The sequence below is a fragment of the Mercenaria mercenaria genome, chromosome 2 (assembly GCF_021730395.1).
Source record: "Mercenaria mercenaria strain notata chromosome 2, MADL_Memer_1, whole genome shotgun sequence".
NCBI classification, from domain to species: Eukaryota; Metazoa; Mollusca; class Bivalvia; order Venerida; family Veneridae; genus Mercenaria; species Mercenaria mercenaria.
Window position 1 is genome coordinate 113,280,351 of NC_069362.1, and position 25,106 is coordinate 113,305,456.

Genomic DNA, 25,106 nt, shown 5'->3' on the forward strand with positions numbered 1-25,106 from the left:
CAGTTACTGTACTGATCAAATTTTGTTGGTGTAAATTTTTGCTGTCTGAACGTGCTAGAAATATAAGTAATTAAGATGTCACCCTGGTATTATTCAAGTACTTCCAGGTCATTGTATCCTAAGGAAGTAGTTCTTTGAAATTTTGAAGTTCCCAATTTGAAGCCATCCCTACTTTGACATGTTATATTCCAAATGTACCGTATTATTGACACTGTGTACATTTTGTGTCATTTCTGATGTTTTTAACAGTTGTTTTGCCTGTGTTTTTCAGAACAACATTTCTGTGCGGAAGGATTAAAAAAACTACTTCAGACTGGCGGCCATGACAGATGTGTGTGGGAAATTTGAACATTGGCTGAATACTTTGATGTGTAGCAAAAATTTCAATGTAGATGATAATCTTTTTCTATGCTATATTGACTGGGACAGTGTTAATCTTCAGAAATACAGAGAAGTCAATGCTGTAATTTTGTTGTGAATTACAAGTCACAAAGTGTTTGTTTTACTATCTGGCAAAAAAGGAAAAATTATACTGGGGATAACACCAAAGCAAAAATAAAATCAATTCAGTGTTTCCAGTATTTTCCTCTCATTCCCAAACAACAGTAAGAAAAACATCATGGTGGAGAATCTAAATTTGATTCCTTATTGATTTGACATGCATTTTAACATGGTGAACTTTGAAATACACAACTAAACTAAACCACATGTGGCAAGAGTTGTCTCCCTTGATCAGCAATTTGAAGAAATTAGACCTAATTAACTTTTAGAAATTGGACAATGTATTCTCCTTCTGATCTAGACCTACATCATCTGACCCGTGCAGAAATATTTTCCTGTTCTCAGGAAATCCCAGGATTATCCTGGGATATCCTGGGGTTCTTTTAGCAAGGCTGCAAGAAAGTCCTGAAGACAGGACTTTAACACTAAAAGACAGGACTTTTGATAGAAAAGTTGTCCTATTCACAGGAAAAAGACAGGACTTTTTCTAAAAGATACAGATTGACAGATAGTAATTAATTTGAAGCATGATCTTGTAATGGTGTAATAAGTTAATTACATCCTGGTGTTGAAGACACGTGTTTTGGTAGAAACTGTATCATTAAGCACTTGTGCTGTGGTGTTGTTGGTGTACATAACAGGAATATTTTCTATAATTTTGTGTTAAGTTAGCAAATTATTTCTGTATAAACTTTTAGAAATGCTTCTAAATGTACTCATTCATTTAATGATTTTACAAAACAATAAGTTATTTAGAAAAGTAGTTTTCTTTAAAATCAGTCAGAGCATTAAAAAGTGAAATGTGTTACTACAATTTAGGTAATCTGTACATGTTTGATCAAAGACAGTTTCACTCTAGTGAACAGATCATAGAATGATAAGAGCTTTTTGCTCAGTATGAAGCTCATAATTTGATGATTTAACACTAAATTGTAGTACTTTCATCTAGTTTTTTGTTTGTTTGTTTTTTGCCATGAGTACACATATTTGACTTGATTTAAGATGTGCCAAGAAATTAATATTTCTGCTATGACAGGTTATATTGTTTCAATGTACATGATGTATGCTTTTTAACTACAAAATATTTTTTATTATTAGGAAATGATAATCCTTATATTCTTACTGTAAATGCTATTGAACTTTAACAGTCAATTTGTTAACTGTATTTCCCGCCAAAGGGAACTTCAAATCATGTTTACAAGGTATTCAATTACATGTTCTGGGGTTTCCTGAAGACAGGACAATTGTCCTGAGATTTCCTGTCAGCAGGAATTCCTGGGATTTCCTGAAGACAGGACAATTGTCCTGTAATTTCCTGACATCAGGAATTCATGGGATATCCTGAAGACAGGACAATTGTCCTGGGATATCCTGACTCCAAGAATTCCTGGGATTTCCTGAGAACAGGACAATTATTATACTTTTATGTCCTGTATTCAGGAAATCTCAGGACATTCCAGGGATTTTCAGGATAGCAGGATTGGAATTCTCAGATGTCTTGTTTTTTTCCTGTTCATAGGAAAGTCCTGGTATTGTCCCATTCCCATTTAACGGCGTGAAAAGTCCCAGGACTATCCCAGGAATTCCTGAGATATTTTCAGGACATTATCCCAGGATAGTCCTGGGACTTCCTGGAATAATCCCAGGATTTCCTGTTCCATTTTCGCACGGGTGCACAGAACTAAATTCTTCTGGCATGGATCCTGGTTTGGCACCACCTGTAATTGTTTCATCAAATGCAACCAGCATTGTACCTGGTCCCACTAACTTTTTACCAAATTATTCGGTTAACTTCGCTGAAATTCATTCCTGAATTTGACAGTTTTCTTACTCTACCAATATCAACATCGAAGCAGAAAAACAGCGTGCTATCGCTGCACTTCACCTACATTTACAGGGCCCTACCCTTACATGGTTTATAAACCTTTCTGACAAGTTGTCATGGGAGACGGTAAAAACTCAATAATTCACCAAGGAATTCTGTGATAGTAGTGACCCGTGGAACGTTATAGGAAGCGCTATATTTGATAAGTTAACTTTGTGCCCACAACAACCAATAGACGAGTTCATGCAACTGTTCACGAAAAGGGCGTACAACTAGGTAAACCTGAATGTGACATTATTAGTAAATTCATACGAGGCTTACCACCCAGCTAGCTTTCTTTGTTCCAGCAGGAAAAACAGCAACAGCTGTAAAGTATTGACGTTCATTTGCCGCCTTTCTTTACGTGACGTCTTCCGCATTACGTAACGTTTATGACGTCACGTCCGTTGTATTGATATGTAACGTTAGTGATATTAAAAGGTACGAACCTGACACAACGTGTATTTTATACAGTCTTAATCCCTTTTCGATATTGGTGCCGTAAACAAATTTCATAGAGATGGAAACTTACAAGTCAATCAGAGAAGGCCATCGACGAATTATACGTCAGTATTTACAACGCATTGAAGCTGCAAAAGAAGAGCCGACACCGACGATCTTCAATACGATATTGAACAACATCCAGAAGAAACAGGAGTTTGTGAGAGAGTCAGATCAGAAGATTCTAGAGCTACTTCAACCAGAGGAGATCGAGACAGAGATGATAGAGGCCGACGAATATCACCTGAACTTAGAGATCCAGATTAACATGTTCAAGGAATACAGACGTTCGGAGGGCTTCGTTTCAGAGACAGATATCATGCGACCTGAGCAGACGTTACCGGTATTTCCCGCTATACAGACATCGCAACAGACTGTAAGTTCAACCTTTTCTCATTCGCATAGATTACCAAAATTATCGCTTCCGATATTTTCTGGAGATCTATTACAATGGCAGACATTTTGGGACAGTTATGAGTCAGCAGTACATACTAACCCCTCTCTTACTGATATCCAGAAGTTTAATTACTTAAACGCCCAGTTAGAAGGTCCCGCCGCTAATACTATAGCAGGATTCGCTTTGACGAACGCAAACTACGAGAGAGCGGTCAGCTTATTACATGAGAGATTCGGTCAGGTCCATAAGATTATACAAGCCTACATGCAAGCCCTGTTAGAACAACCACGTCCTGTCAACACGTTACCAAGCCTCCAGAGCTACTACGACCAGTTAGAGTCCTACATCCGCGGTCTAGAGTCAATCGGACAATTTCAAGATACTTACGGCTCGCTACTCATTCCAGTCATTATCAGAAAACTTCCGGCGGAAGTACGCAAAAATTTAACAAGAGAATACGGAAACGTTGGATGGACTCTAGCAGAACTTCGGAAGGCGATCTATAAAGAAATCACCGTCATGGACGCAGGTCAGTCCGTCATACCGGAAGTGCATGACAATCCTCTAGTTACGGCGTCTTTTTACACCGGAAGTAGAGGTAAACAAAGACCCCCAAGAAGTTTGGATATGAGAAACCCTGCAGCTACTGAAAAGAAAGCCTGTGTGTTTTGCAGTGAACAGCATTCCCCGATCGACTGTACCAAGGTAACTACTTACCAGTCCCGTACTGACATTGTCAAGAATAAACAATTGTGTTTTAACTGTCTTGGTAGTCATCAAGTGTCAAAGTGCCGATCCAACTTTCGATGTTGCCGTTGCCAACGGAAACATCACACCAGTATATGTGACCGGAAGTCTGCCCAGCCGACAGCTCCCACAGTCCCTACAGCCCCAACAACCTCAGATCAACAGAGAAACCAACAAGCCACAGCCATACTCCATTCTTCGACGCAGTCCCCTTCTAATGTACTACTGAAGACAGCCATCGCCCCAGTGTGCAACCAAGAGTTCAGAGTAGACGCCACAATTCTTTTTGATGAAGGAGCTCAACGCTCATTTATTACAGAAAAATTAGCCGACGAACTACATGTACCTCGTGGAAATCCCGAGATAATTCATCTGACGTCCTTTGGAGACTCGAAACAGAATGTATGCTTCATGGATACGTCCACTGTATACCTAGTAACAGATTCCGGAAGGAAGATTGCCATCCAGGTCCTTGTTGTACCAACCATTGCAGTACCATTACGTAACCTACAGCGTGATGTGAAAGACTTACCCTATCTACGAGGACTTAAGTTAGCCCACCCAATCACAGATGACGAATCCTACGAAATGTCCCTGTTGATAGGCGCAGACCACTATTGGAAGATAGTACAGAACAGAATAGTACGCGGAAATGGACCTACCGCAGTAAGCTCAAAGATTGGGTACCTCCTATCCGGTCCACTCCCGAGTTCACCTACGAATACGCCCACTAGTTACATAATGTACTTACCTCACCATCAGATGTCCACGAGTTAGAGCGCTTCTGGAAACTTGAGTCCATGGGTATTACACCAGAAGAGGATCCGTCCAGTACAGTATACCTACAGACTTACCAGACCACTGCAATCAAGTTCGAAGATGGACGTTATTCCGCCATGTTGCCATGGAAACTAGATCACCATCCCTTACCATCCAATTACTTCATAACGAAACGACGCACAGAGAAAACGATTCACCGCCTACGTCAGGAGCCACACCTACTTAATAAGTACGGCGAAATCATAAAAGAACAAGTTCGCAGAGATTTCATAGAAAAAGTCCCAGACTCAGAGATAGCTTCCCAAGATGTCCATTATATTCCCCACCATGAAATCAGAAAAGACTCAACGACGACCCCCATTCGTATAGTGTACGATTGTAGCTGCAGAGAATCTCGGAATCAGCCAAGTTTAAATGATTGCTTAGAATCTACTCCCCCGTTATTGAACAACTTGACCAGTATTTTGGTGCGATTCAGACTTCACAAATACGCCATATCTACTGACATCGAAAAAGCATTTCTACACGTGAGATTAGACGAGAAGGATCGTGATTACACGAGATTCCTGTAGTTAAGTGACCCTACCGACCCAGATAGTTCCCTAGAAACCTACAGATTCAAGGCAGTGTTATTTGGTGCTACCTGTTCCCCCTTCATACTTAATGCGACTATTATGAAGCATCTCCAAGACAACAACAACTGGATATGCCAGATCCTTAAGAGAGACCTGTATGTTGACAACATATTGACAAGCCTTCCCGAAGAATCGGATACATTCGCATATTATCGTAACGCACGAAGTCTCATGCTAGAAGCTGGTTTCAACCTTCGGTCATGGAGCTCAAACTGTCAACAAATGAGGAACCTAGCTACGTCAGAGAAAGTGCTTGAAGCAGACGACACCACGAAAGTACTTGGTATGTTATGGAATACAGTTACAGATGAGATGATGTTTCCTGCAAAACTAGTCCCCATTACAGATGTGATCACAAAACGTGAGATTCTTCAACATTCGTCCCGTATCTACGACCCGCTTGGCTTATTGAGTCCAGTTACCGTTAGAGCAAAAATCCTACTACAAGAACTTTGGCAACAGAAATACTCCTGGGATACAGCCTTACCTAAGCACGTTTATGAGAAATGGTCAGCACTTGTGACAGACCTTAACAACGTCATGAACACCAAGTTTCCAGATACTACTTCAGAGATGCATGTGCAGCAGACGACCGTATCACTGCAACAGAAGAGATGTCTCTATATATTTTCGTCGACGCTAGTACATTATCATATGGTGCTACAGCCTACCTGTGTACATCAAACCAGTCTACCTTTGTTATGGCGAAGACCCGTGTAGCTCCATTGAAGAAACTTAAGTTACCCCGCCTAGAACTTATGGCAGCTGTGGTGGGTTCACGCTTAGCCAACCATCTCCAGTCTTCATGCAATATTGATTCAAATAATACCTACCTGTGGTCGGACTCCCAGATTGTTCTACATTGGCTACAAACCACCAAATCATTGAAGCGATTTGTGAAAAATCGGGTTGAAGAGATTCAACAACTTACCTGTTCCCGGAATTGGAAATATTGCCCTACCCAAGACAACCCAGCTGACTTAATGACACGCGGTATATCAGCGATGCAGTTTACCAACAGCAAGATCTGGATGAATGGTCCTTCCTGGATAACCAAACCACTGGATTGGCCAACATGGCATACTAACGATGCGACAGTGATGACAACGGTATCGAGTTATTCATTAGAGTATGAACAAGGGAGACAACCGCCACAATATTCACCAGAATCGCGTACAGAGTTACGTAACGTTATTGACGTAACTAAATTCAGCAAGTACACGAAGCTTCAACGAGTGACAGCGTATGTATTACGGTTCATAAATAAATGCAGAGAGAAAACCTACCCACATCATGATCAACTGACAACTAGTGAACTACAGAAAGCAGAGAAAGTCTTACTACACAGCTGCCAACATAATACTTACCAGGAAGAGATTACAAACCTGAGAACAGTTCGTTCGAGACCCAATCAGACCCGACTCCCGATTGTGAAACAGTTACGACTCTTTCTTGATGAAGATGGTTTCCTTCGATGTGGAGGGAGAATCCACAATGCAGATCTTGATGAAGAGGCTAAATTTCCATATTTAAAACCGGCCAAAGATCCACTTACCCGACTCCTTGTTGCCGACGCTCACGAGAGACTTCTTCACGCAGGACAGAACTCAGTTATTACTTACCTTCGCCAGAAGTATTGGATACCTTCCATACGTCAGAGTGTTCGTACAGTACTTCGTAGATGTCTTGTTTGCCGTAGAACAGAAGGGAAGGCATACTCAGCCCCAGACCCACCTCCATTACCACAATACAGAGTAGAAGACGCACCACCATTCACTGTAACTGGTGTTGATTTCTCCGGAGCTCTCTACGTTCGAGATAATTCCAACAACGAGACCAAAGCATACATCTGCCTCTTCACGTGTGCGTCCACCAGAGCCGTGCACTTGGAACTTGTACCCAACCTTTCCGAAGAGGCCTTCCTGCAAGCGTTCAGACGATTCACCAGTCGTAGATCCGTTCCCAAACTGATGATTTCAGACAACGCCTCCACATATGTTGCAGCCTCCAACCATATACAACGCCTGTTCGAATCCCAGACAGTACAAGACGCTCTTAGCATGAAAGGTACCCAGTGGAAGTTCATCCCGAAACGTGCTCCATGGTACGGCGGCTGGTGGGAACGTCTAATTGGTCTCACGAAGTCAACACTGAAGAAGATACTGGGTCGATCCTACATCAGTTTCGATGCATTACAGACAGTCGTCACAGAGATAGAAGCCGTGATGAATGACAGGCCACTCACATATGTAACATCCGGTTCATCAGATCCAGAACCCCTGACTCCAGCTCACCTTCTCTACGGCCGGAGATTACCTACTTTACCCTACCAGAAATCTACAGATGATTCAGCGATGAATACTAACCTTAACAGTGGTGTTGACTTATCTCGACAAGCCAGACTTCAGCAGAAGGTCGTACACCATTTCAGAGATAGGTGGCGCCACGAGTACCTCACCGCCTTACGAGAACATCACCAGACGACAGGAATCAACAAGCAGAAGATAAACGTTGGAGATGTCGTCCAAATTCATGATGAATCTCCCCGTTCCCAATGGAAGCTTGCGGTCGTGCAAGAACTAATTTACGGAAATGACGGCTATACCAGAGCAGCCAAAATAAGAACAAGTAACGGTATTACGAATAGACCCATTGTGAAATTGTATCCATTGGAAATGAAGTGACTTTTCCAGTTATTAGTGAAAGATTCGCGTGAGAAACAGTATACAGAGACATTGCAATTTTAGAAATTTGTGCTATTTCATTAAGTGACTGTGACTGTTTAAGTGACAAAAAGAGAACTTTCGATAAATGAATAGTGATATAGAATACCAGAGCTACACAGAGACTTTCAGAAGAACTATACATATCCTTATAACTTTCGCGGCCCCCAGTATGTAAAGTATTGACGTTCATTTGCCGCCTTTCTTTTCGTGACGTCTTCCGCATTACGTAACGTTTATGACGTCACGTCCGTTGTATTGATATGTAACGTTAGTGATATTAAAAGGTACGAACCTGACACAACGTGTATTTTATACAGTCTTAATCCCTTTTCGATAACAGCATCCTACAAGGGTGCCCTCCACTCAGCTAAAACAGGAGAAGCACAAGGTTATCGTACTGACACAGTGACTAGTGCAATGTCCTATTTTCCTTGTGCCAGTGTTAGTCAGTCTCAGATTTCCAGAACCAGTAGTGCTAGTGGTGTTCGACAACTGTGGTAGCCATAGTCATCTAAACAGGTCATGTAACTGGACAGGATCTGATTCCAAAACTCCTTCAATATAGTGTCGTGTGACCAATTTGGCCAATTTCTGCCAAATTTTGTTAGAAAAACCACAGTAATCATAATGTAGCTCAACCGAAAAAGTGTCGACAGCTCTGTGGAAATGAAAGCCATATCGCCAAAAACTGTGAACAATTACAGCGACAACAGGGTCACCCAAACTAAACTGGCCTGGATCTGGGACAGTGCAGCAGCTTCCAGGCCATGGACAACCAGATAAAAAATGTGCACACAACTTTATGTATTTAAATGTGTTTATAAAACAGAATCAACTTACAAATTTCGCAGTCTGAGAACACTGATAATTTTCCATTATCAGATAGTATTCTTCTGGCAAATAATCAGTCTGTTGACATCTATGGCACTGCCAGAATTCATTTCTTAAGTCCATACATGATCCTGGTGAATTTATATTTGTGTATTTGTTGCATGACACTTCTCATCCTTTGATCTTGGGAACAAATTATATGTTCCAGAATCAATTATCTCTAGATTTTTCTACGAAATGTTTAATCTTTTGATCTTAAGAGAAGTATATACTAAGGTAAATTGTGCAATGACTGTAGCTATCGAACCAAACTCTGAATGTGTTGTTACAAGAGTGCTGGTAACAAACAATGAAAGGAATTTTGGTGTCAAACGCTCTTGTATATAAACTTGTTTTCCAGACTATGCCATTAAAGTGAAGTTGCTGAGCCCTGGTAATGTCATCATGTCGTTCACATACAGAAAGGGTGTTTATTAGCCAAATTTGAACTTTGTGACATTTTATGTGATATTATACCTTTAAAATCATGTGCACATATGACTGTAGAGAAAAACAGTTCTTCTGTTGCTACAACCTGTAGTGAGACTGTTAACAAGAAATCTGTTGACTAAAATGGACCTCCCAAACCTCAGTCCGTCATCCATTATGACCCCATATACTGATGTTGATAGGACAAATTTTGAGAAATTTAAGTCTAATTTCCAAATTAATAGTGAGTTATCACAGTCTGATTGTGATCGTTTGTATCAGGTATTGTATAAGCATAAGAAAGTTTTCACTACACCTGACAACACAGGTATTGGTTACACAAGTTGCACTCAAACCTGATGCTGTTTCAAAACAGCAGCGTCCGTGCAGACTGCCCCCGGACAAGAGAGGTTCTTCGTCATCAGTTAGACAAGTTGTTACAATAGGGCATTATTGCTCCTGTAGATGAGTATGAGGATGTTCCGTTAACGTTAACTGATAGTTCTTGTTGCCAAACAGAATAAACCGAAACTTGATATACAGTAAACCTCACTTATAAGGAACACCTTGGGACCTTTGTTCCGACCATGAATCTTTATGTTAGAAAGTTGCGAGCACTGTCCCTGTCCATTTTTTATATTTATCTTGCACAGGGAAATTCTATAAATTGATCCAGAACAGCACAATCAAGTCCTAATACTGTCCTGCAAACATTATAATTTCAATCATCATTTAAGAGTTAGGTCCGTATATCTGAGAAAAAATTTCGAACATCACCAAATCATAAAAAGAAAGCATTGTTTTACAAGATAATTAAACAGCATATAAAAGATGTACATTATTCTACAAAACCATTGTCAATTTACTCATATATGAATTGAATTCTGGAAAGGGACTGCATTTAGGGGCCACACTTCTGGACAGTTCAGAGCCTTTAGAACATTTTTAAAAAGCTGTTACATTTCTTTGTTTTGATGCATTTGCAACACTGTACCAGTGTTTAAACTTAACATAACTACCGGTATGTAAAACATCGTTTTTGACTATTGTTTACATCTATTTCTTTACAAATGGCATTCTTTTTTAAAGGGGGACAACTCCTTTAGAATATTAAAGTATCCACTTCTATAGGACAGAACAGTAAAACATGTTTTGGATTGGTAAGTTGTTTGCCAAGATATTGTTCATTTATTAAAATTTCTGTTGTTTTGTGATATACTTCTAAACCTTAATCCAATTTATATAACTGCGATTGCCCGTACGAAACTGTACGTCCATAAAATAGACGTAATTTGTGTATATTTACGGGCGTAATTCAATTTTTACGTGTTATTACTTTAACGTTTATGACTGGAATGACGTGCATAAAACAAACGTAATGTAGGCTTACAGTGGACGTAATTTTGAACGTAATATGCAAATGAGCAATTTATATAATTGAGATAAACCGCAAATTCAAAACTCGTAAGTACGCCACGTGTTAAAAATCAAACTATTTGTGACATAATCAGAGTGGTTTGTCGCATGTTGATTAGATTATGTAAACACACAATACTACATGTACCTTAATCGACCATTCACCTATTTGAAAACGTGGATCTCTGATTGGCCAGGAGCAAAAAGAGTCATTCTGACTGACAGGCGCAACTGTTTTCTGTTAATGTAATTTATTGTGTATTGAGCAAGCACACGCATGGCAAAAAATATGCGTCCCGGAGAATCGCGTCTGGGATTTTCTAGCGTCCTTTTTCAGAAACTATGTGTCCAAATATGCAGAATTAAGAGTGTTGTTTTATTTGGTTAGGTTGATTATAATACTTTTTGTGAGTCTCTACAAATGAAGGGATATAAACTAAACAGCTATCTACGAATGAAGCATAATATATAATCGTCTAGTATTTGGTAAATGTTAAAGATGATATTATGTATTTTCATTTGATCGTATCCGTGAATTAACGTAATGAAATAATTTGTGTTTATGTGTGTGAAAGTGCCGATGTTACTCTGACATCATCAGCGATTATCCTGTTTATTTCCGATCTTTAATAATTTTTATTCTTTATGTCTGTTCGCTATAACCAAAGTGTTTTCCATTGAATTTCATACTTTGGGACAGGAAAAAGTGTTCCTTATAACCAAGTTCCATATAATAAGGATTTTTACATTGAATAAAGAAGGAATTAGATGGGAGAATTGAAAACTGTTCCATATAACAGTGTTCCTTATAAATGAGGTTTACTGTAATTATATAGGATCATTTTTGTATTTTACATGCCATGCCTTTTTGTTTTCTTTACGTGTTTTAGAGATTCACCTGGCAGGGATTACTTTTATTTACACTGTCCCTTGTCTTTGGAACATGGTGGGGGTAAGAGTGAGGTTGGGTGCGCACCATAAACTGGTTAAAACTCTCCAGTGGTGGTTTTGCCACTGACCATTCCAAGGCAGTGTCCGACTGTGTTCCTTTATTTGTTTGTTTTGTCTTAGTGTGTCTGCTTTGTGTGAGACTGTGTGTGTTGATGATTTTGCTTTGTGTGAGTGTGTGCGTGTATGTGTTGGTCATGTGCGCTAACATTTGGGGAGGCTGCATTTTTGGAATGTGGCATTCCCTATTTGATATTGATCCTTGTGTTTTTTTTGTCCCAATAACATCACATGTTAACATAGTCTGTTATCGTATACATTTTGTGTAGATTTTCGTTTTCTGAACTCTCAGACACAGGATTTTAGATACATGATACCTGACTTACAAGAACTTATAAAGTCGTTAGCAGAAGACATTGCTCAGTATATGTCATTTTTTGACAGGAGTTCTGTTTATTTCCAGATTATAAGGTATATCTGCTGATGCTGCAAAGTATAGTGTTTAACACATGTTTTGGTACATACAAATTTTTACGTCGCATCAAAGTCCAAATGTGTTTCAGTTGTTTATTGATAAAATTTAAAAAAAATTAACATTTGTTTCAGTACTTTGCTACCTAGATGTACTGGGCAAATTTTGTTGGTGTAAATATTTGCTATTTGAACGTGCCAGAAATGAAAGTAAAATGAAAATAAAATCAATTCAGTGTTTCCATGGCAGTAATAATTTGTCCTCTCATTCCCAAACAACAGCCAGAAATACATCACCCCTTAATGCAGCTATAATCTATCGACTTGTAAGAAAATAGGTTTAACATATTTAGACTGTGAACAATCCCCTGCAAAAATGAATCTAAATATAGACTGAGATATTGAAAATTATCTCAAGTACAAAGTATAATGAGGAAGTAATAGATAAACTTATACGACTTCATATTCTTATTCACAAATTTTTGTTCTTTAAGATTTAAAAGGAACTTCTACAGTGGATAGGAAGGGTAAGGTATTTTCATACTAGCAAATAATTATATCAACTACATTATATTATGATTTATATCTATACTAAAAAGTTAAAGTGTCTAAATCTTGATCCAGACCAATGTTTAAATTTTCACCTTGTTTGTAATCTTGTCACAAGTTTTTTTCTTTCCACATGTAGCTTACTTTGCAGAAATTAGATGGTACAAATACAAAAATGTATATCTAAAATAAAGGATGTTTTACATACATGTAGTATATAATAATCTCAACTGAATAAAACATGACTTTATTATTAACTGTTGCCAAAAGTAAACAAACAATAAAGTTTAAGTCTACAGTAAAGGTGATATCTGATATGATCAGAATTCTAACTCCAGTTACTGTTTTTCCATTAAACTGTAAACTTAAAACTACTGAAACATTACAACTACATGCAAATTTAAACATTTAACATTTGCCACAACATATAAGATTTTCTCATTAACAGTTGTAGGAGCGGTAAGATGGGAGTTGGTGGAGGGTGGGGGAGAGAGAAGCCGTAAGGTAAAAAAAGTCCTTTTTTGTTTGGATGTCCAAAATTTTCCCGCAGGTCTCACGCTGTAAGTCGCCGTTATCGCCATTTGCGATTATTTTATTTAAATGGCGAATATTCTTTAATTTTGGCGACATTCACTGGCGATTATTTTATTTAACTGCTGCATAAATAATTATGCAAAGAAAGACAGTAAACCGCGGTCAGCTAGTGTAGAAAAATCGACAAAGCGCACTGTTTATTACCTCATGTATTCCAAACACACATGTCAACTATGCCGATCGGTAGGATGCAGACGACAATTAAACCGATTATAACCAGGATGCCATCTTACTAATCTAGCATTTAAGTCACATTGAACTGACAGGATATTTTCTGAGAACATTTTCAAACGCCAACGCATTTATTTTTATGTCTATATTCGGAAGACGACAATTAAACCTACCTGACATCTATAATTACCGCTTATTTAATTATCTGACCTATTATTGTCGACGATTTCAAAATATCTTTAATCAGAATCTAGGTTATATCTCTTTTTATTAATTTTGAAATGCTAATGTTCGAAGTGAGAAAATCTGAAAGTTTTTCGAATTTCTAGAATTCGAAAACAAACGCGAATGTACGTGTTGAATTTTTTTACCAAGACAATTCTGAATAATAAATGTCTGTTTTGCAAATTAAACCCAGATATAATCGGGAAACCCAGTCTTGTTTCTACTTTTAGTAACATGGCCAATACGGGCAAGCTAAAATAGTCAACAAATAAATTTGCCTGAATAATGTCATTAGCGTTAGTATAATTAAACTTTCTAAAACACACAAAAAGTTAGTATTTATTGAATAAAGCATCAAAACCTTGTTGACAAAAAGCTGTTATTCAATAGTGTGCCAAATATCACGTATTTTCGCGACCCGATTGTTTTTCACTTTTTGCGCAATTTAAGTGCAGTAAACTGTTGTGGTCAAAAGAATCATGAAAACATTTTTGATATATATAAAGAAAAAGTATAAACATGAATGATACTCAAACTTTCTCATATTTTGTGTGCATGAATGGGGCTTGAGCCAGTATTGCCCAGTCCACAATGTCAGTCAATATCGACTATTTCTGAGCTGCCTTACACAAACTAAATATGTGTCCAGTAAATGCCTTTAGAATCAATCAGAATGTAGCATTTTAAAGCCTAATCTTCGAAAACATTTATAGTGGGAGTCCACCCCCAATATTAGGATGTTATTTCCCTGAATCCCCAATTCCTACACCCCCTGTTTGGGTCTACAACTTTTCAAAGTAATCACTGACAAGAGAACATTAATATAAATTAATGTTTGTTCTTTTTATTTTATAAACATTGCACGCAAAGGTTCGCATCAGTTTTGGCTATTAATTTTTTATAGGTTCCAAAGTTGGCTATTATTTTTTGGAGGCGTGAGCCCTGTTCCTTGAAAAACATTGATAGGCCTGCAATGTTGGGCCTCCCATCTACCTAACTACAATGTACATGAATACAAGAGACTGTTTAAACTACTTATAAGATCCTTATCGTTCCATAAACAAGAGGAGTAACCAATTTCCTAAAAGAACAAGCAAATTCGATGAATTGGTATCCCCCACCGAAAAGGTTTGTGGTGAGGAATGGTAAAAAAATATATCCGGCAAAAAGTTAAGAATGTTAATAAGAAGCAAATAATTTCATTAGTCAAAATCAATTTAACAGAAAACAAATGTTTAATTAAATTGAAGAGTACATAAGAAATGTATGATACTTTGATCCTGACTAAAGAATTTATTTTGAATGGGATATGCTTACTGTAATAAGCTTAGCTTTTAAAATTAAATGCAGCTGATTGAAATGTGAGCTTGAAGTTTAACTGGAACGAAATATTGTCTTTGAGTGGTTTGCCATCAGGTGTTGCTGTTTAACAAGTACATTTGAACTTAAAAGAACAGATGTCCTTAAGGGAACACAATCAAGTAAGATATCTTGGAACATGGCTGAGGGCAAGGCTTGTGCAGTCACAACTTAACATGTTGAAGGTTTGAACATTTAAACAAAAATAAGGAATGGAAATATATATATATATATTATATATATATATAATATATGTATATATTTATTCTTTTAGGGGGTGGGGTGGGGGACTGGTGAGGAAACAAAATTTCACATGTTGATTATAAATATTGATGGAAAATTAAAAATGAAAAAAAAACAACAAGAGGGTCATGAAGGCCCTGTATCGCTCACCTGACCTATTGACATAAAGATCATCAAGATTAACATTCTGACCAAGTTTCATTAAGATATGGTCATAAATGTGGTCTCTAAAGTGTTAACTAGCTTTTCCTTCGATTTGACCCGTTGACCTAGTTTTTGACCCCACATGACTCAGATTTGAATCTGATCTAAAGATCATCAAGATTAACATTCTGACTAAGTTTCTTGAAGATACAGTCATAAATGTGGCCTCTAGAGTGTTAACAAGCTTTTCCTTTGATTTGACCTAGTGACCTAGTTTTTGATCTCACCTGACCCAGATTTGAATCTGAACTATAGATCATTAAGATCAACATTTTGACCAAGTTTCATTAAGATATGGTCATAAATGTGGCCTATACAGTGTTAACTAGCTTTTCCTCTGATTTGACCTGGTGACCTAGTTTTTGATCCTACAAGACCCAGATTCAAACTGGACCTTGAGACCATCAAGATTAACATTCTGACCAAGTTTCATGAAGATATAGTCATAAATGTGGCCTATACAGTGTTAACTAGCTTTTCCTCTGATTTGACCTGGTGACCTAGTTTTTGATCCTACAAGACCCAGATTCGAACTGGACCTTGATACCATCAAGATTAACATTCTGACCAAGTTTCATGAAGATATAGTCATAAATGTGGCCTATACAGTGTTAACAACCTTTTCCTTTGATTTGACCTGGTGACCTAGTTTTTGATCCCAGATGATCCAAAATCGAACTCGTCCAAGATTTTATTGAGGGTAACATTCTGACCAAGTTTCATTAAGATCGGGCCAAAGTTGTGGCCTCTAGAGTGTTAACAAGCTTTTCCTCTGATTTAACCTGGTGACCTAGTTTTTGACCCCAGATGACCAAATATCGAATTCGACCAAGATTTTATTGAGGGTAACATTCTGACCAAGTTTCATTAAGATTGGGCCAAAATTGTGACCTCTAGAGTGTTAACAAGCTTTTTCTTTGATTTGACTGGTTACCTAGTTTTTGACCCCAGATGACCCAATATCGAACTCATCCAAGATTTTATTGAGGGTAACATTCTGACCAAGTTTCATTAAGATTGGGCTAAAATTGTGACCTCTAGAGTGTTAACAGTCAAATTGTTGATGACTGACGGACGGACGACGGACACAGGATGATCACAAAAGCTCACCTTTGTGCACTTTGTGCTCAGGTGAGCTAAAAAAACGGGCATGACGGGGTGCAGGAGCGAGGTGGGGGAATGGTACAACCTGCATGTTGATAAATATTCATGGAAGATTTGAAAAAAATCTAAAATAAGGAAAGAAAAAAAATATTTTTTTGGGGGGGGGGGGGTTTGGGAGGGGGAGGGGGTGTGATCAAAGTAAGGTGGTGACCAGGTGTGGGTACACAACTTCACATGTTCACAAAAAATGTTCATGGAAAAGAATGAAAGAAATTTAATGAAATTCTACCAAATGGTAAGTTTCTTACGTACAAATATGTGGACTTTTATACAATTAAAGGGCAATAACTCTTAATTTACAAAATAAATCCGAATGAAATTGTGTGTACACAACCACATTATGGTGATCTTAATTCTGTTTAAGTTTCATAGTTCTAGGTCAAATATATCAAAACCTATGATACAGAAATGACCATATTCATAGTACCCTATATAGTTAACACTAGAAACTTCTAAGGGCCATAACTCTGGTGTTACTAGGGCAATTTAACTGAAACTTGGCGTGCCGCATAAACTCATAGTGGTGAACATGTATATGAAGTTTTATATAAAAATTCCCAACCATTTTCTAGATATGGCTCCGGACGGACGGACGGAAAGATGGACAGACGGACAACGCCAAAACTATATCCCTCAGACTTTCGTCGAAGGATAACAAGAGCTCGTAGAACTTAAAATGCACCCCTTGATGCATTCAGAAATTATTTGGTCACTGTGCACTGGACGTCTGACATACTGACCTCAAATTTAATAATTATTATTATGGGTCATTTACCAGTCATAAGTGACCTCCATATCAAATGTGATCTTAGACCAAACCATTCTCTAGTTATCTGGCAAAAAAGTTCTACTGTTCTGGTTCAATGTGACCTTGACCTTTGACCTTCTGACCTAAAAATCAAAAGGGGTCATCTGCTGATGATGATTAACCTCCCTATTTAATTACATGATCCTAGGCCCAAACATTCTCAAGTATAATCAAGTTATCATCCGGAAATGGTTTATCTTTTCTGGATCACTGTGACCTTGACCTTTGGCCTACTGATCTCAAAATCAATAGGGGTCATCTGCTAGTCATGATCAACCCCCCTATTAAGTTTCTTGATCCTAGGCCTAAGCATTCTCAAGTTAACCTCCGGAACCCGTTTAACTGTTCCGGGTCACTGTGACCTTGACCTTTGCCCTTCTGATCTCAAAATCAATAGGGATCATCTGCTGATCATGAACAACCTCCCTTTTAAGTTTCATGATCCTAGCCCAAGTGTTCTTGAGTTACCATCCGGTTACTGATCGGTCTACATACTGACCACCAACATCTGCAAAACAATATACTCCAATATGTAAGGGGGCAGGGGCAAAATAACACCCTTCTAAATGTTGACTCAATTTTTTTTATATATATTTAGTGAATCTACCAGATCCTTGAATTATTTATGGATAAGGAAAATTTTTGCTCAAAAAGGTTCTACAAAGTTTTTGGACATATCTCAAAACAAGTATCATTATGGGATTCCTTTTCAACCACAACTTAACTGGCATGACAGATTTATTTTCTAACCATTTAGACCATTTTTTCTTGCATACCAGACAGGATTATCTCGTGTTTTTGCCGGTGCTAGAAAAACTTGTCTTTCTCTGGAGTGTAAGATGACCCAGGGCATGTGCTGTTATTTATAAATGAATTAATATACTACTACAACAAAATAGTGCTTAGAGGAAAAGCATTTGTTTTATTTCAATTCTTTTATTTTTGAAGAATACTGTATGCAAGAACAAGAGCTGTCTCCGTAGGATGACACATGCCCCCGATGGCACTTTGAATGAATAGTTATGGCCGATGTTAGAGTTTAGGACCTTTGACCTACGGAGCTGGGTCTTGCGCGCAACACATCATCTTACTGTGTCACACATTCATGCATAGTTATTTTAAAATCCATGCATGAATGACAAAGATATGGACCGGACATGCCCATCAATGCACTATCATGAAAAATGATCTTTAACGTCTAAGTGTGACCTTGACCTTTGAGCTACGGACCTGGGTCTTGCGTGTGACACGTCATCTTACTGTGGTACACATTCATGCCAAGTTATTTGAAAATCCATCCATCGATGACAAAGATATGGACCGGACACGCCCATCAATGCACTATCCTTTAACATCTAAGTTTGACCTTGACGTTTGAGCTACGAACCTGGGTCTTGCGCATGACATGTCGTCTTACTCAGCCCGGCTGTCAAAATTCCAGAAGTTTCCATGGAATGTCTTTGAATTTCCATGGAAATCCGGACTCTGGAGTAATCGGACAAACTTTCCGGAGCTTGATATGGAATACTGCGGAAAACTGCGGAAAAATGTCCAGGGATTTCCGGAGAACTTTCCATGGACAATTTTCCGGAGTGATTCCACGGACATCCGCGAACAATTTTCCGGAGTTATTCTGCAGTCATCCAGGAAGTTCTGCTGACAGTATTATTCCATAGCAATAAATTTGATTTATAGACTTTTTTGCAGTACTTGTATAGTGAGCAATAACACTTCATTACAAGCAATATGATTTTATTGCATGTGATCACTTTTGCAGTTTCAAACACTATATGATATATATAAACAAGGAAAATGAATCTTTCCCAGTTAAAAGTGACTGATTAGAATATTTTTTAAGCATATACATAGTTTCGAACAAAGATTAGTTGCACTTAAATAATGATGAAATCATTCAAAGAAAGTACCTAAAGATATCTGTTTTCATACATGCATATTATTTATAAAATCTTTGTGAAGCCTTTGGTTATACTTTAGCATTCATTGTTTTATGCTACATTGTATATAATGACTGATGTACAAATATACATGCATGTGTTAATTAGCATAATTACAAATGTATGTATTGTTTCATTGGTCAATTATGTAAACAAACTTACTTGAGCAATTTCTAGAATCCTCAATATTAACTTTGAACTGAATTACCTCACATAATAAAGTTTCACTAATTTTTACACAACTTGTTAACATCAGACTTCTAGTTATACATTTTGAAAATTCCTCTGTAAGATCAGTTCATATAACTGGCTGAGCTTGATCACATGGTATAAGTCATTTCATTTAAATGTTCATTTTCATGCTAAATACTAAAGAGTTTTTTCTTGTTTTTATATATAATGTGTGATATGGTATAAATAAAATTATATCTAAATTTCAGCTTAAATAGTGGATCTGAATTTATTATATCAGTCTTAAAACATTGTGTGATATCATACAATAATGCATGTATTTGACAATTCTTTTGCATTGACATAAGTTCTTTCTGCAATAATCCAGTTATAATTGGGGATTAAATATTTATCAATGGCTAGACAGGTAGGACTATCTACAAGAGCGAGTACATGGAAATTAAATAAGAAGTTTCAGAAAGTCATCAATAACATGCTTGAAAATGATCAGATCAAGACTTAAATATTATATTCGGTCTTAGATTATATATATAAGCAATCAACGTTAAGTTTTTAATTGTTTTCCATAATTTGAAATTTTAGGTACTATCCCTACATGGTATTCCCAGTCTGATGCTAATTGTTTTCTGATGTGTTTAAAATCCCTTAGAAAATGACAGAGTTATTTTCCAGAGTTAAATGACCAGAATTTTTTCAAAGTGTTACATTTCCGCAGTGTCGGTGAATATTCCATGAACATTTTGATAGATGTCCAGAGTAATTTCCAGAGATGTCCGTGGAAAACATTTGCAATCACTGGACATGTTATATAACAGGTGACTTTTCTGGACTATTCCATGGAAAGTACCTACTTTCCATGGAAGTTTTGCAATTGTCCGTAATTTTTCCACAGTTACTCTGGAATATATACAGCCGGGTGTGGTACACATTTATGCCAAGTTATTTGAAAATCCATCCATCGATGACAAAGATATGGACCGGACACGTCCATCAATGCACTATCCTTTAACGTCTAAGTGTGACCTTGACCTTTGAGCTACGGACCTGGGTCTTGCGCACTGCACGTCGTCTTACTGTGGTACACATTCATGCCAAGTTATTTGAAAATCCATCCATTGATGACAAAGATATGAACCGGACACGCCCATCAATGCACTATCCTTTAACGTCTAAGTGTGACCTTGACCTTTGAGCTACGGACCTGGGTCTTGCGCACTGCACGTCGTCTTACTGTGGTACACATTCATGCCAAGTTATTTGAAAATCCATCCATCGATGACAAAGATATGGACCGGACACGAAAATTGCGGACAGACCGACAGACAGACAGACGGTTCAAAAACTATATGCCTCCTTTCGGGGGCATAAAAAGAAACTCAGCAGAGCCTCAGTACCACCAAAACAGTTACCCTCGAGCTGGATATTTCCACGTACACCTTCAACTACTGAAAGATTCTTATAACCTAACTAATTAGTATATTGTCTCAAGACTATATCGTAAGACTATAACAATTATGCCAAAAAACATTGATATCATAAAATGTTTATGGTTGAGTTTCTTAATATCACAACCATGTGAATGCACTTAAGCATTAATGAAGAATAAATAATGATATCATTCTAGAAAACAGAGAAAAATGAAGAAGTTTGAGACCGGTGTGAGACGAGTAATATTGTGTATTACACTCACAGTTCTATTTTATTCAGAATACCATGTAATCCTGCCTCACAGGTGAGAAACATATATTCTCCATCATTTCAAGCTGGAAGTGGCCATGTTACCTTCATTGCGTGAGCATGGCGTAAGCCCCAACAAAAAAGGGTTTAATATTTTAACAATATTAGAAAATCAATCAGTATCAAAAAGATAAAATTCGCTTAAGTGTCTATTTCAAATTACTGTTTCAAAAAGTAGTCTTCCATGTATTTCAGGTTTATAATGGCAGTGTCTGGCAGAAAGGCACCCCAGAAGTTTGCTTCTTCAATGTCGAGAGGTTCTGGTGAGGACTTCGAAATTTTCTGTCAGCCATGCGACAGAGATGATATCAGACTTCTGTGTAGATTGTGAAGAGCATCTATGTGAATCTTGTTTTAACCATCATAAGAGAGCTAAACCTTCAAGGCATCATACCCTCCTTGATAAACACAACATGCCACAAAGTCTACAGGTGTCTTCACAACCTATTCCCCATGCTTTGCCTGGTGATCTTACAAAACCATGCTCTACACACAAAAAGGAAATGATCAAGTTCTACTGTCATCACCATAATGCCCTTCTCTGCAGTGTATGTGTAACCCTAAAACATCAAAGCACTGCCTGCCATGTGGACTACATACCAGATATATCTGGTAAAATTGTCAACAGCAATGAGTACAGAAAGCTCATTAAAGAGATAGACACCATGACTGGAATATTTCAAGATACAGTTGGAGACCTGAAGAAAATAACAGAAAAATCTAATGCTTCTTTGACAGATGTTCTTGCAGAAATTAAAAAGTTCAGGAAAGAAATCAACCAAAGGCTGGATGCTATGGAAAATGAGGCTGAAAATACAGCTAGATCTCTGAAAAAAGACAATGACCAAAGACTTAAGACAGTACAAACAACATGTGATGATGCTATAAAAGACCTTCAAGAATCATCAGACGCCATCAAACAACTTAACACATCAAAAGAAGCAGACACACTGTTCGTGGAATTGAAAACTGCTGAGCAGCTAATCAAAGAGAATGAGAAGAAGATCTCACAACTAACAACAACTGGAAAAGTGAAAGAATATTACTTTGAACCAAATCTGGATATCTCTACCCTTTTTGATAATGAGAAATCTCTTGGAACATTAACTACAAAACCATTAAAACCACCAATAAATGTCTCAGCCAGACTTAAATCTAAACAGTTTTCACACCAGAGAGCAGTCAGTGTGAGTACACCACAAGATAAAAAAGTTAGCTGGATCACAGGAATGACTCTTCTTACATCTGACATACTTATTGCTGCAGATTTTCCAAACAACTCAATCAAAATGATTGATATCAACAGTTATTCCATCATTGATCAACTTAAACTAGATAGGAGTCCCTGGAATGTCACCACAGTCTCAAAAGACAAACTAGCAGTCCCAGCCAGCTTCAAATGAAATTCAGTTTGTATCATTTTCATCAAACAGACTAAAACAGACAGACACTATAGAAGTTGAGGGACAATGCTCTGGTATATATTGTTACAAAGGACAACTCATAGCGTCATTTCAGTCACCTGCAAAACTTCAGATCATTGACCTGAAAGGCAAAGTATTACAATCAATCACTAAAAATACAAAAAGTGAAGATATTTTCCGTGTTCCAACACATGTTACAGCCAACAGCAGCTCTATCTATGTATCTGACACGGGAAAGAACGCTGTGATACAGTTAAACTGGCAAGGTAAAGTGACAGGTACTTATAGTGCATTTGGTGCTCCTGCAGGTCTTGCTATGTTAGCAGATGGATCATTCTTCCTGAGTGATTATCGTGTTGATACCCGTAACATACAAAATATATCTAGTAACTGCAGTAGAAGTGAAGTTGTGTTGAAGGATTTGAAGCAGCCCTATGCCATCTGCTGGTGTGAGGCCAACAAAACCTTGTACATCAGCAGCTTCACAAGTGATACATCAGCAGACAACTTTATTCAGGTTTACAAGATGTCATAATAACTTCATCAGGAAATACCTGTTCCTCACCGGACTCTGTGGCCGAGTGGTAAAGTTTGCTGACTTCAAATCAAATTGTCATAAATCGGATGCAAGACTAGAAACTATCTGACACAGTGGTTTGTGGTTAGCCTTTAGCAATTTATGCTATTCTTGAATCTTTCAATTTTGTGCTGTGAACTTGCAGGATAGTTGATCATGTAAAAAGGTGATTTTCTGGTAACAATATAATTACCAGTATACAAGATTTATCTTTAAAATCCTGTGAAGTATGATGTTTCCTAGTTTTTGACCCCACCTGACCGAGGTTGGAACTTGACCTTAAAATCATTAAGATTAAAATTCTGACCAAGATTCATTAGGATATGGTCATAAATGTAGTCTCTAGAGTGTTAACTAACTTTTCCTTTGATTTGACCTGATGACCTAGTTTTTGATCCCACATGACCAAGATTCCAAACTGACCTAAAGATCATCAAGATTAACATTCTGACCAAGTTTCATGAAGATACAGTCTTAAATGTGACCTCTAAAGTGTCAACAAGCTTTCCCTTTGAATTGACCTGGTGACCTAATTTTTGATCCCACATGACCAAGATTTGAAAGCGACCTAGAGGTTATCAAGACAAATATTCTGATAAATTCTCATGAGTTTCAAACTTAAAATTAGGTCTCTAGAGTGTTAACAAGCTTTACCTTTGATTTGACCTGGAGACCTAGTTTTTGACCCCATCTGACCCAGTTTTGAACTTGATCTAAAAATCATCAAGATTAACATTCTGACAGAGATATTTCATAAATGCTCCTCTAGAGAGTAAACAAGCTTTTCCTTTCATTTGACCTGGTGACCTAGTTTTTGACCTCATCTGATAAGATTTAAACTTGACCTAAACATTATGAAGATTAACATTCTGGCAAAGTTTCATTAAGATATGGTCATAAATGCATATGGCCTCTACAGTGTTTACTAGCTTTTCCTTTGATTTGAGCTGGTGACCTAGTTTTTGACCCAACATGACCCAGATTCAAACCTGACTTAAAGATCCTCAAGATTAACATTCTGACCAAGTTTCATGAAGATACAGTCATAAATGTTGCCTCTAGAGTGTTAACAAGCTTTTCCTTATATTTGACCTGGTGACCTAGTTTTTGACACCAGATGACCCAAAATCAAACTCTTCCAAGATTTATTAAGAATAACATTCTGACCAAGTTTAATTTAGATTGGACAAAAATTGTGACCTCTAAGAGTGTTAACAAGCTTTTCCTTTGATTTGACCTGGTGACCTAGTTTTTTACCGCAGATGACCCAATATCAAACTCATCCAAGATTTTATTAAGGGTAACAGTTTAAAGGGGAACAACTCATTTAGAATATTTTAAGTATCCAACTCTGTAGGACAGAACAGTAAAACATATATTGGACAGATAAATTGTGTGTCAAGATGCTGTTCATTTACTAAAAAAATCTGTTGTTTTGTGATATACTGCTAAACCTTAATTTCAATAATAATGAAAATCAATCTGTGACTATAAGGAGAGACCATTGCATAAGAGATTAACATTTTTCGTGTTAGCCTGTTTAGCTTAGCATCTAAGAATCTTTGTTTTTGCAACTGTTTACTGCGCCATGAGAAAACCAACATAGTGCGGTTGTGACC

General features: G+C 37.6%; 2 protein-coding genes across 4 annotated transcripts in view; one reads left to right on the top strand and one right to left on the bottom strand.

The window, feature by feature from the left end:
• Positions 1 to 25,106, bottom strand: part of LOC123564944 (jmjC domain-containing protein 8-like) — a 76,786-nt gene that overhangs the window by 19,305 nt on the left and 32,375 nt on the right. The gene's annotated exons all lie outside the window — the stretch shown is intronic.
• LOC123564943 (tripartite motif-containing protein 45-like) lies at positions 12,738 to 23,466 on the top strand. The gene is made up of 2 exons (XM_053537591.1): positions 12,738 to 12,812; positions 21,682 to 23,466. Exon 2 carries the CDS (start codon positions 21,789 to 21,791, stop codon positions 22,887 to 22,889), a length of 1,101 nt encoding a protein of 366 aa, XP_053393566.1. The 5' UTR covers positions 12,738 to 12,812; positions 21,682 to 21,788; the 3' UTR covers positions 22,890 to 23,466.

Bases quoted from the DNA above. Each gene is read 5' to 3' on its own strand.
- LOC123564943 (XM_053537591.1), top strand. From the start codon at position 21,789: ATGATATCAGACTTCTGTGTAGATTGTGAAGAGCATCTATGTGAATCT.